At 37.9% G+C, this 13,344-nt stretch overlaps 1 protein-coding gene across 1 annotated transcript in view; it reads left to right on the top strand.

Annotated features, from left to right (window-relative positions):
* Positions 1-13,344, top strand: part of GRID1 (glutamate receptor, ionotropic, delta 1) — a 540,147-nt gene that overhangs the window by 429,313 nt on the left and 97,490 nt on the right. The window contains 2 exon segments of the mRNA XM_009893055.1: positions 8,617-8,778; positions 9,662-9,781. Of these exon segments, the coding sequence (XP_009891357.1) occupies positions 8,617-8,778; positions 9,662-9,781 (282 nt within the window).

Raw genomic sequence — 13,344 nt, 5'->3', positions numbered from 1 at the left:
CTGTAAGTTTCTACAGATTGAATATAGGAAGCTTTAGCGTGTGCAGTTGTATCTGAAGAGTTCCATAGCTACATTTTTTCCCAGAGACTTTGCCAAAATGTCTTACGTAACACCTTGTGGGCATACAGCTCATATTAATTTCCAAGTATGACTGACATGTTATTAATGGTCCTGCAATTCAGGTACTTCCAATCTTCTGTTTCCTTTTTCTTGCTTAAAAAATAGTTTTGACCTTTTGCTGTACAGAAATACATCACTAAATTACCCCTCTTGCCAGAGGCTGCAGTAGCTCCCAGCTCCGTGTCAGGCTGCATGAATCCACCAGAGGCAGTGACCGCCTGCCAGCACCGAGTCCTTGCGTTGCTTTGAAGTAGTTTGATTAACACCACAGTTTGGAAATCCCTGGCTCATTCTCCCTTGGGCAATCTCATATTAATAATTCTTTGTTGTCAAGGTAACTTACCAGCTATTGTTGGTTAATTATTTATTTAATGACTTTGAAGAAGAATAACCTAATCTCTGTCAGCCTCTAGCTGCAAGATTTTTATAGGGGAGAATTTAGCATTTTTAACAAGCTAGTAAAGAAATAAACATTTACGTCATGGATTATTAACTTTGTTCTGGCTAAATTAATTAAAATCTTTTTGGAACGATTTTGTTCTCAGCGTCTTTAGTATCATATCCTGGAAAGTTGTTTTTCAGTGGGTGATCATCCCAGTCTGGCGTTATGACAAGGCTTTTAAAGATCAGGCTGTTCTGCAAGCTCATCCAAAATCTCGTCTGTTCTGAATGCTTTGCGGAAATCCAATCTTATTCCATCAACCCACTTGTCAAAATTTTGCTTGTGCCCTTATTTCTTGCACATATAATATACCCAGCTGGGTTTCGGCTTCAACTGGAGGAAAAGCTTTGTAAAGTTTCCTGTCTTGGTCATTTTATTTGACTTCAGAGGGCTACATTTATCTCTTTCTTATTCTTCGTATATGATTTTCTGTGTCCATCTCTCCTACTTTCTTATAAGTGGAAAAAAGAAAGGTTAGAATTTGCTTTCTTCCATCGGCGATGAGTATCCTGTGATTTGGTCCAGCAGCATTGTCAGTATTGCCTCATCTGGAGAGAGAATACTGACACACTTCAGGATTTATAGTTAAATCTGGTTAGTCCTAGATAGGCCCAGTATGTATCCCTGCATGGCATTTGCATGGTGTTTGGTGGGATTACCGCTATCAAACTGTTTAGATTATTTAGTGTTACAGAGTCGATTTGAAGAAATTTTAATGCATAAGCTGCTTCTTTCCAAAATCTTCCCCTTTAAATATTAGTTTTGAAGCTTGTCCACAAACTTAATTTTTGATGAAAATCTTTTTTCTTTCATCAGGTTATTCATGCTGTATTCATAAACTCCAAATCAATTTTTTCTGTTTATGTTTTTGAAGAAAGATTTCTTCGTAGAAATGTAATTCACATTCATTTGTTTCTTCCTGTATTTGCTATTTATAAAGTTAATAAATTCAATCTATGTGAGATTCTATTTATATTAAAACATTACAGGGACATGGTGTATCTGAAATCATTTAGCATGGTCCAAAATATATAGTAAGATTAAAAAGGCAAAAAGGAAACTCCAGCAAACTGTGTCACAAAATTAATGAGGTTATTCCTCACAGGATTCAGAGTCCAACCTCTCTACTGAAGAACTATTCCAGGTATTGCTTTGACATAGCTGAAGAGAAAACTGTTGAGAAGTGTAGGAGGGTGTTCATTAGAACAGCTGCTCTTCTCCCTTTGTAAAAATTTCATTCTTCAAAGACTTGACTGTCAGACATCTTTGTAGGCATCTCTTAGCAGTTGCTCCTACAGAGCTGTGTGTTTATTTATGAACTGTCTTCTCTTCAGGGATGACTGCAATTTGACTACTGTAACTGGAATTATTTTTTGGAGATGAGTTTGGCCACCTAAACTTAAGGGCCTGATCCTGCAATTTTGTCCAGCCAAATAGCCTTACTGTCATTTCAGCTGTTTAGACTGTTGTTATTACACTACTGATAAATGCTACTGGGGTAGTAAATATTGATTAAGCCCTATTAAAGCATTCACTTTCTCCCATCAAGGATTAATGAGCCACATTTTTCTTTTCCTTACGTTGCAAACCTATATTTGCATGTCTCTTTAGCAAAGTTTAATTTGGACTTTAGGCCAGATGTTCAATTACAGTGAAACTGTTTGAGAGTTCCTCATGAATGAAAAGTATCCCTAAACTGACTTTACTGCCCATTGCATGACATAATCTCTCCCTGAAGCCCGATGGCACGTGTTTTATGCAACATGTGTTAGCAGAAGAATTCACTAAAAATACCCAAACAACTGCGGTTGTCCTCTGGCCATGTGGGATTTTGTGAGTGCTCTGGAGGCTAGAATCCCAGCTACGTTCTGGAGCGAGCTTTTCCTCTCAGCTCAGACTACCTCTTCTGAGTGCTAGAGTTCTCTATTTGCATAATTATTTCATTGGATTTCTGTTCAGCGCTCTATTGGGGAGCGGACAACAGTGGCTAGACAAAAGGGTCAGTACCTCCATTTTTCATTTTTTATTGCCTCTGAAACCTAATTTGCACCCATATTTATTTATAAATGAGGTAGGGTAGAACGATAATCTTATACTCTGTTCTGCAATTCCAATATTACCTCTTGTCCTCCCGTCTGACTCTTAGTTGTGTTCGGTTTTCTTTATCAAATGTCTCCTGCTAGACTTTCCCGGGACAGTTAGTGCTAGCTGTGCCAAATTCTTGAGACGTTTAGTGAGCAAAGCCAATGCCTGCAGCTAACAAGCTTGAGCATTACTGGGTAATCTAGGCCTTGTATTATTGTTAACATGTTGTTATAAAACATACTGAGTAAAAAAAACATTCATAATCATGACAAATACTCATCATAAATAGCTGAAGGACAGTAAGCATTCAGAGAATAGAAACTGTAGACAGGGAAAAGTGGTGCTAGATGTGTAACTTGCTATAAAAAGGGGTGGGGGGGATTAAAAAGGAAAGAGAAGCTGCTTATCAATAAAAAAGGGATTCTGAGGTTGCAGTCTTCCAAAGAAATCTTTGGAAGTGCCATTGTTTGAAACACTTAAAACTAGAATGGGCAAAGCACTAAATAATACTCTAGTTAGATTCCTAACTGTCAGAAGGCTTGAATAAATATACAATTGAGGTCTGTTTTTCTGTGGCTTTAGGAAAATTTTATTCAGGCTTTCGTTTGCCTTGGTGATAATAAATAGCCCTTTGGAAGTTTGACGCTGACATTTGAGTCTTTAATGAACGTTTGTTTTTTGACTCTGTTTTTTCTCATGAATGCCAGGCTGCTGGCTGTGATTTTGTTCTCCGTGAGCAGCAAAGCATGTATTTAAAACATAGGCATTCACACAAGGTCTCACAATGGCCTCTGCAAACTAATTTAAGAAAATAAAATAAGTCAAATTTTCAGTCTCTCCACCCTAACAATATCCTTGTAAGCACACCTTATACCATAAGTAAACTATCCATCGATTTTCACTGGTCCTAGTAAGATGCATCCTGTCATTAGAGACACAAGCGCGTGGTGGTGTTTGGCAGTACTTGAACTTAGAAAGTTGAAACACAGTTTTAGGGCACGCTGGTGTGTGCATACGCAAACACAATGATACCACTCCCCAGGCAGCAAGGGTTTCTGCTGCTGGCAGGCTGCGCTAGGTCTGAGCTCCTCTTCCATCTGCTTCATCCTTGGAGCTGACTGCTGTTGCCGCTCACGGGGTGATTTTGGCAGCAGCAGGGTGCAGATGCCCAGCTTGGGAATGAGGTTTTGAAGCAGTGGCATCTGGGTGTCAGCTTGTCTTCCCAGCTGGTCTCTTCAGTGGTCCTGTCTGGCTAGACTTCTGGCTCTGCTGGCAACTCAGAAGTTGGGGTCATTCTTTGTGGCTTGCTGGCCTTCCCAGAAGAGCACTTGTCTATGATTAGTGCCTCTGAAGGAGCTAAAAGCTATCTTCATGTCTAACTTTGAAAGTAAAATCACTCTGGAAAATCTTATGGAATTCACAGAAAAACCTCTATAAAATGACATTTAATAAAGTTATAGGGAGAGATTTCCATTCTCATAGAAAATTTCTGCTCTGCTCTACTAATGTATGGTGGACTTTTTCTTCATTGCAAAATCAAAGTTCATAAAGTCTGGAATAATTTTTAGAAGACATAGCAGAACATGCCTAAGTTCACTCGTGTACAGGGCAAACTCCCTAATATATTGATGAAACAGTTACCCTCGTTCTTATAGCAGGTAAATCAAAAAGCATTTCAGTCACACCACCTCCAGCTCTTACAGCTCTCATCTATGAAGTGAAAGAGGAACTTAAAATTACTGTTTCATCCTCCAAATAGGACAGAAATTAAATACTTTGTTCTAATCTAGAAATTTTTGTTCTATGAAGGGGAATCCCTGCAGGCAGACATATGTCCTTCCCTCCTCTGGTTCCCCCTGGGAATATATAAATAGGGGAAGTAAGAAATGTTCCAGAGCATGGAAAAATCCAAAGCAGCCGAGTATGTTGCCTTATTTTTTTCTTTTCTCTTGCTTTGCTACCAATTCTGAATGCTACCTAAAGACTAATTTTGAAATTTACTATTTTCTCATGCGTCTTTCTTATGGTAGCACTGGTGGAAACAGAGTATAGCTGATCTCTCGTGTGTCACACAAATTCCCTCTTAGGGATCATGTTTTATATTCAGAGGGACTTCCGCAGGTAGCTGAAAATTAAAATATGTGTGCAGTTGCAGTAACAAGTGTATACAGGCTTTGTCCACTGAACCTTTTTTCTTTTCACAGCACCACTATTCTGGAGGTTACAGCAAACTCATGTCGCAAATACAATCTAGTACATATGCTGAGACTTTACTGTATTAAAAGGAATATAATAGGAAAAAAAAAATTGAAGTTATTACAGCCCTGGGTTTACTGTGAGATAGGCTGGAACTTCTGTGTCTTGTTTTAAATAACTTTTTTCTACAGGAAAACACATACATGGTAATAAATTCAGGTAGAAAGTGAATACCATTTTGAGAAGAGGAGCATATTTGAGGAGTTTAAGTATTCTTTTTTTTTCTAACTCAGAAAGGAATTAGCAAAAAAGAAGATAGAAAGGTACCTCACAGCAATTTAATATCAAATCTTACTGTAGGTATTGAAAGAATCAACTGTTCAGCTACACTCACACAACACTACTCAGGCATCAGATTTGACCTGGTTCCATAATTCTGTTTTCTAGCATAAAGCTAGTTCCCATTTGGAATTAGGCAAAGACATTTAATCTCTACTACCATGAATGTTCAGGAACTGGGTTATGCTCTGCACACTGTGAAGGCTCAAAAGGACATTATTTTCTAAGTTACCAGGATATTTTTGATTGTTCTTGATTATTTTTTGCACTTCAAAGAAGTGATTCTTGACCTAGAGGACTACCAAAACAATACTATCATGTGAACATCCTGCCTTCTCTTTTTTAAATAAGTACGCTGTTTACACACAGAATTTTGATCACTGTGCAAAATCAGATGTTTTGAGTCATGCTTTTTATGAGTTTTAAAGGGTTCTGACCTTAGCAGGGTGGACTTAACTAGCAGACTGAACAAATACAATATTAAAAAAAGATAATTGTTTTTTTAATATTACAAAAGCAGCCTGGGTTGTGGAGGTTTTGCTGTTGTGTTTTGGGGTTTTTTTCCTAGCTTGCGTATTTTCTATTCTGAAAAGTAAATGTTGGTGGTGTGAATAAAATTCAACTTACTCTTCCACAGGATATTGACTCTTCAGCGAGTAGGGTGTAAAAAAGGGGCAAAACGCACTAATGCATGTATATAATTTTTACTGGAGTAAATACTTACAGTATGATTATATGATTATTATGCTCATTAAAAAGTACCATCTACTCATTTCTTGGATGAGACTTGCAGTAGAAGAGATCTGGAGTGGCAAAATACCAGTGGATGTGTACAACAGGATGTGCAGAATAGTTTTTCCATGGCAAAAAGTAACTTGCTGTGTCCTCTGCAACGTTTTATTCTGCCTTGGTGTAGGCATCTCCAGATATGACAGAAGAACCTAAGTAGTGGGAAACTCCCTTTCTTGCTGTCACTCAGTTTATATCATTCTTTCAAAAGAAAATAGTGAAACAGTATTGATAAAGAATCTGTTATATGTCTAACTGAAATAAGTGGATTAGGTTGGTAAGCAAGGGATTGTTTTGTTTTGCTCTACAGCGTAGGGTAATTTGAGTTGGATGCATGGCCGTGTAGGCTAAGATCATCAAAAGCAGTTTTCTCAAGCTTTCAGTCTCAAGCTTACAGCAGAACTGTGGCTGCTTCTCTAAAAGCATAAAGAGTAGAAAGGGAAGCAAAGCAGTGTACCCAAATACATCTTATATTTTGCCCTAGAGCTCTCTGCTCGCAAACCAAGCAAACTGTTTTTGGGAATGAGGCTGCATTATTCCAGAACTGAAAAAGAACAGTGCCAAACTGAGAAAATACAAAACCTTTCTGATTTGTGGCTGTTCCAAGGCAACAGACAATGAGTTGTCAGTTAAAAGTGACGGTGTAGAATCAAATTCAGTGGGGAGCGAAGAGGATCATGATGGCACATAAAAAAATGGCATTTTTTCCTTATACATGTAAAATCTACTCCTAAGGAAGTGGGTTTTGTGGTGTGTTGTTTGGGGTGGTTTATTTTGGGGGGTTGTTTAGATTTTATTTTTTTTATTTTTTTGTGGAGAGTAGCTTAAAACAGAAGTGGAAGAGTGCCCTGTTGAATAATAAGGATTCGCTTGGTTGCTTTATTTGAAAGTTGTTTGGAAAATATCTGCACAGTAGGGAGACAACTGCAACTGAAAGAAGAGCCTTAGTTGCTGGGAGTCTTATTAACTCTTTACTTCATTTTCTTAGAAAGAGAAGAAGTCTAGAAAGTAGCTGTTTTGGAAACTCTTTTAAAAGGCAAAGGATTAACTGGATAAAATAGCATATATAGGGAATATGCACTGCTTGTTCAGGAAGTCTGGAAAGAAAAGGAGTGAAAGAAGATGGCAATGCCAGACGGGAGATTTTCATTGATATTATCCCATGTTTTTTGCATTATTTTTGCATTAAGATCCTTTTTTATGTTTAGCCACTTAAATAAGTGGGTATCTTCAGCCTCTTTTTTAGTGTATTTTCTTCCTATTTTGAGTCTTTCAAAATGAATTTTTGCTTTGTTCAGATTTACTTATACTAGAAGACTTTTTAAAGTGCCTAGAATTCTCAGTTTATATGAAATTCCAGACTATGGAACATGAAGCATTTTGTTTCTGAAGATTAGGATCTTATGATGATATCAGAAGTCTACTTGGAGCGGTGATGCAACAGTAATATATGTTTAAACTTTCACAGCTGAGTGGCATTTTTGTAGGAAGTGTGCAGCCACATGTAGCCCTTTCCTGGTGTCTAGGCACCATCTTGTATGATGAATTAGAGAAATCGAAAAGATAAATGGCAAATTTGTGGATCACCATGGGTAAAGCCTTCAGCTAGGAGAGTATCTTTTAAATAATATTAATTAAAAAAAAGAAAAAGCTGTATCAGGCAAGTGATGCTAACTGGTGATTTGAGTTTAGTAAAGAGTAAATCAGTACCCCTGAGTCTGTGCATAGTTTTGAAGAAAAGTTCATGTAAACTCTGGAAACAGGTGCAGAGTATCTAATTATTTTTTTAAAATCACTTCTCTCAGCCAACTTCCACTGCTAAAGTTTTGCCACTTGTTGTGGATACCACTGCATGTCAAAGATCTGATCTTGTATTGCTGGCTATGTCTTGGTTTGAAAAAATGAAATACATAGTTGAGTGTTACTAGTGTGGTGTTCTTACTGGAGCCTTTGTCATCAATTATTGTTCTTGTTATCTCCCGTGTAAATTGAAGAATAAGGAAGCTAAAATCAATAGCTCCAGAGAAAACAGAATAGTAACCAGTCTCCTGTATATTTGGTGGAGAGAGATGATAAGACCAAAATAACTCTGGCAGTTCTCCTCCCGCTGTCCTAAACAGTTGCATTAGTATTATATTTTGCTGTGCCAGAAATTACCAAGATTGCTCAAATGAACAAAAAGAACAAGAACTTAGTTCTATTCTGTCTTTTTCTCCTTGCTGAAGGGACTGACAAAGCAGCAATCCTTCTCTTTCCTTGATCGATAGCTGTACTCCTTCCATAGCTTGAGTTTATATTTGAACTGTGATCTCTTACGTCTTTACAGCACTGCATTGCAGTGGTGTAGGTGATGCACAGGCAATGCAAGTGTGCCAGAGTCCCCTGGCCAGAAGGGCCCGGGTGCCAAGCAGGGAAGAAGGTGGGAGGGAGCACTGATATTTGTCTGAATTGTCTTCGCTCTTGAACACAGAAGGTGGGAGGGAGCACTGATATTTGAATTGTCTTCACTCTTGAACATGTCAATCATACCCAGCTTTTAGTTTGCTCTTATGCCTTCTTTTGTTTTGTTTGTTTGCTAGTTTTTACAGTTTCTTTGAAAGGATGCTCAGATGAACAAAGAGGCTTATTCTTATTATTGTTTGCAGGTTTCCAACCTGTACCTGTATGACAGTGTGCTCATGCTGGCCAATGCTTTCCACAGAAAACTGGAGGACAGGAAATGGCACAGCATGGCAAGCCTGAACTGCATGAGGAAATCCACCAAACCTTGGAATGGAGGACGATCCATGCTAGAGACTATTAAGAAGGTGAGAATAGGCAAACCACAATTATGTGAGCAATTGAAAAAGTTACTTCATTTCCACTTGAGATTAGCTTTTGAAGAGTGTTTTGACCTGTATTCAACTTTTCTTTGATTTATTACAAGCAAGTGATCTACAACTACCAGGAATGATCTACAGTTATTTAAAAAGCGAATTATTTATACCAAACAGATTACACACACTGCAGCTTTGCTCCAGTGGTGTGTGTTTTACTTCTGTTGTTCTCATAGCTACCTTCTGTGGTGGTAGTGTGATTAGGAGTAGTCATACAAATTGATGTGTGCATGCATCATAATAATTTCCCCAAGAGAAGAACTTAAGGAGCTCAAGGGGCCAACCAACCATAAGGTTTAAGACTAATGTTCCACTTACTGCAGCTCAACTAGCTTCGTAAGTTGGCTGAGGGTTGGTAAGTGTCTGTTTTAATAATACTTAAAATTTCATCTTTCTTCATGCCTCTCTTGGGAGCACAGCAGGCATAGTCTTTCGTTTGCACTTGGAGTTCATGCCTTTGTATTCAACCCCAGAACTGAACCTGCTTCCCTCAGTTACACTGAAAGGACTGTTGTCTCACGGTCCACCTCCTTCTCCTTTTCTTTGGGGTCTGTCTCTCTGAACGGTGAAGACCTAATGGCTTTTTTCCACAATATACAGTGGATATGTTAGTGCTAAAGTAATTTTCTCAACAAAAAAACCCCAAAAAATCTTTTGTCTGCCACTATGTTTGAACTATTGAAGAACATGTAATTGCCACATTTAAGTTCAGTGTAAACATTTTCAAAGCAGATTTAGCATACCTTTAATGAAAAGGAGTGTTTATAAAGGCAAATTTGTTCTATCATAAAATTTCTGAAACTTATTTCCTCAGGGCCACATAACTGGGCTTACTGGTGTTATGGAGTTCAGAGAAGATGGCGCCAACCCCTATGTTCAGTTTGAAATACTGGGAACCAGCTACAGCGAAACATTTGGCAAAGATGTGCGGAGGGTAAAGATACACTGCTTCTTTATCTCTTTTGTTTTCTTCTAAGTAATATACATTCTACTTCACAGGAGAAAATTATATTCTTTAATCATGAATTAGTGCTACACTGCAGAAGAAATTTACTGTAAGAGAAATGTTTTCTAATATCTTACACACTTAAATCTTGAAAGCTAATTTTATATTGGTAGGCAGGGGCCCTGCAACTTGTTTCCACATGTGCAGTAATGATTCAGTGCCATAACAATACTGTGAACGTAATAGTGAAGACTGCACAATTCTGCTCATGTATTTTATTGTTAGTTAAGATATAATTGATATAACTGGCACTTGTCTTACTAAGGAAGCTGAGAACATAAGTTACCTAAACACGCAAGGATGTTTCAAAGTGTAGCTGCTGCAAGAATTTGAGATAAATAAATAAAAGAACTCTAGAGAAGATAAGTTCCAAAATGGATGATGCTGTATCATGTAAAGGATGACCTATCAATGGTAGCTGGTGGAACAAGGACTGATGTGGATTAGAAGGCAGTTAGAGCGCTTCCATGGGGTTACCAACATAGATTGTCATGGGCCTACCTTGAACGTGTTCATGCAGAGGGGATGCTCCGAAAATACCTGAAGCTCTCAATTAATCAGTGAAGTTCCAATTGGAATCCAAGCTACAAAACGTCCCTAAACTGGTCAACTGGTTGAAATACAGACATTACCACTGTATGGTCAATGGTTCCTGCATTAAGCAGAGCTGAACAAAGATGATTCCAAGCAGAATTAAATTTTATGATATTTTGTATTTTCATTTCACCATTGGTTTCTCTGTTTTGTTTTGCTTCATCTGAATTACATGAGTCTAAATGAAAAAACAAGCAAAGAACTTGTGTTTACATTATCATCTTAAGCAGCTAGACCTGAGATTCTTTCAGAGTCGTTTGGCACGGGGATTCTGGACATGGAGCCAAAGGCTTGCAATATCTACTAGAAATTCAACAGAAGGAAGAGGAGTATTTGAAATGCATAAAGCTCCAGGAGATATAATTGAAAAACTTCTGTTGCCAAAGAACGTCTCTGAAGATTTCAGATTGGCTAGGCACCCTCCTGTATTGTAATGACCAGAAAAGGCTATTTCTCAGTTCACTTTCATTTTTCTAGAAGATTGCTACTGCAAGAAAGGAAGTCTAAGTTCCAAACACTAGCCGAATGATAAAAAATTATCTTAATTTTGGAACGAGTGTTGCCTTTTTAATAGCACAGTTGGCTTAGGAAGTCTAGGAAGCAGTTCTGGCTCATAAACAGAAGTGTGTACCTCACTTTATGCACAAGGATGCAAAACAGAAGTATTTGCTGCTGTGTGAGATGCTGTGGAGCATCCTACTGTGTTTCCAGCTGCCACTACAGAAAAACATGAGTGTCCTGTCATTGCTGCATTACCCCTCGCAGATATCTTGGATGCCATGGGGCATTGGAGTTTCATTCCATTTTGTTAGATGTTTCCCAGATCACTTTGAGTAAGTCACGTAATCACTTTATACTTTGATTAACCTTTCAGTAGAATTGGTATGATTACCTCTCAAAACAGATTTGAGGCCTTAAAGGGAAATTAGGATGAGTGAGTATACATTATTACTTTTTTCCTAATGTACATTTCAAATATAGTAACAGATATACAAAAGCTCTTACTGTGGTGTGTGTGACACACTGAACAAATTGAGATATAATCTGGATGTGTGCAGTGGACATAGCTAAAATATCACTCAAAAGGTACCCCAAGGCAAAGAAATGGGTAAAATTACTAAATGGGAAAATTACTAAAATGGCTAAACTGATATACTACAGATTACTTTTGATCCCTAATTTGCTACTTTGGGATTAGGTGGTTAATATAGGAAGGCTTAACTCTTTGGATGTTAAATGCAGAACATTATACAGTTCCCCGAATGAAAGGGAGTATAATTCTAAATAGGTAAAGAGCTACTGGCTGCGGAATACTCCTCTGAGCTAAAATGAAGTTCTGAAAATGATACTTTTAGCCTAATATATAGCGAGAGTAAGCAGTCAGCAATAAGCTAGAGAAGTCTCTAGAAGAACTGGGAAGAGATGATATTTCTTAGAGTAAAACTACCATGGAACTGCTGGTATTCAATTATTTAGACAGCCTCACTTTTTATTATTGCAGCAAAAATATGTTACAGCTCAGAAGAACTTTTAAAAGCTCAGAAAGTCATTCTTGTCTTGTTTATATTATTTGAGTGAGAGATCAATTCTCATTTATTGTCAGTTGTTTCCATATAGGCCTTTCCTCAGATTTAGCTGTGGAGGAACACATATTTGGTGAAAAACAGAAGGTTCTTTCTGCACGGTTTTCTTTTCCTCTGTATGGAGAGCATTTGCATCTATTCATCCCTGCCCTGACCCTGCAAAAAGCCTTTGCACTTAGGATCTGTGACACGATAGAGCAAAACAATATAACACTGAGTGCTGAGCCTTAGAGGGAATCCAGTCAGTCCAGTAGTGGACCTTTAATTCTTAACATCCTTTAGAAAGTCTCTCAGGCATCATTTCCACCAGAAAGACTCCTAGGAGGATGTCCAAGACAGTAACCCAAATCTAGCAGGAATTTTCAGGGCCTTTCTGTAGAGGCATCTTGACTTATCCCAGTTGCCCTGAGATCTGGTCTTTCTGCAGACAATTCTTCCTTCCACTAGCTGTGATTGAGTCACGAGTGCAAGTAAATACATATATTTGCTCGCTTATTATACCTTCTCCTTTATTCCACAGGTCTTAACACCATATTTTTGTGGTAAAGACTGATAGTGGCTTTTGTGTGTTTTGTGCGTGTGTTTTCTTTTTTCCTTTGTTTGGGCGTACTTTAGGGGAAGGGGAACTTCAGAAAATGCTCTAACTTCTTTGGTTTAAACATAAAAGAAGACAGTATTTCCCTTAAGCTATACCACCTTGCTTTACAAATGGCTCAGGTGATTGCCTTTTATTTGCTGTGTGCATGTGGAAGTTGAGAAAGCATGGTGTATTCATGCTTAAAAAAAAAGAGATCAATGTGGTGACTTATCAGGGCATTTGAAAGTTGAAGGATAAAATTGTCAGAGAAACTGAAGAGGCTTAAATGTCTAGTGCGTGACGACTGCCAGTATGATTTATGTTCCTAATGTCTGTAAACACCTTTAAAAATAGCAACCTGAGTAGCTGTATATTTAAAAAATCAAAATAACTGGATATAGAGAGAAGGGAACTGTAGAAAGTATAAAACATAACAAAATCAACGAAAAAGAAAAAAAGTAAGAAACTTCAGTAGCTGATGCCACACTAATGTTTTAAATCGAATGAAATTTGAGTGAAAGAAACACAGAGGAAGTCTAACTTGGAAAAGCAAGAAAAGGGTATGAAGTGTTCAGGTGAAGCGTATGGAACAGCTGGAATGAGTGTAATAGTCTATTATGTTCAAAACCCTTTGAGACTTTGGGGATTTGCATGTGTAGCGGATAAAAAACTCCGTTCTTCTCATTTCACCTCTTCTGTCCACCTCCCGCACTGAGAGTGTATGCATCAAATACAGC

This window comes from Charadrius vociferus, unplaced genomic scaffold (assembly GCF_000708025.1).
Source record: "Charadrius vociferus isolate BGI_N301 unplaced genomic scaffold, ASM70802v2 scaffold429, whole genome shotgun sequence".
In the NCBI taxonomy this organism is placed as follows: Eukaryota; Metazoa; Chordata; class Aves; order Charadriiformes; family Charadriidae; genus Charadrius; species Charadrius vociferus.
The sequence above is the reverse complement of the archived record's forward strand: the minus strand, read 5'-3'. Positions and strand labels throughout refer to the sequence as shown.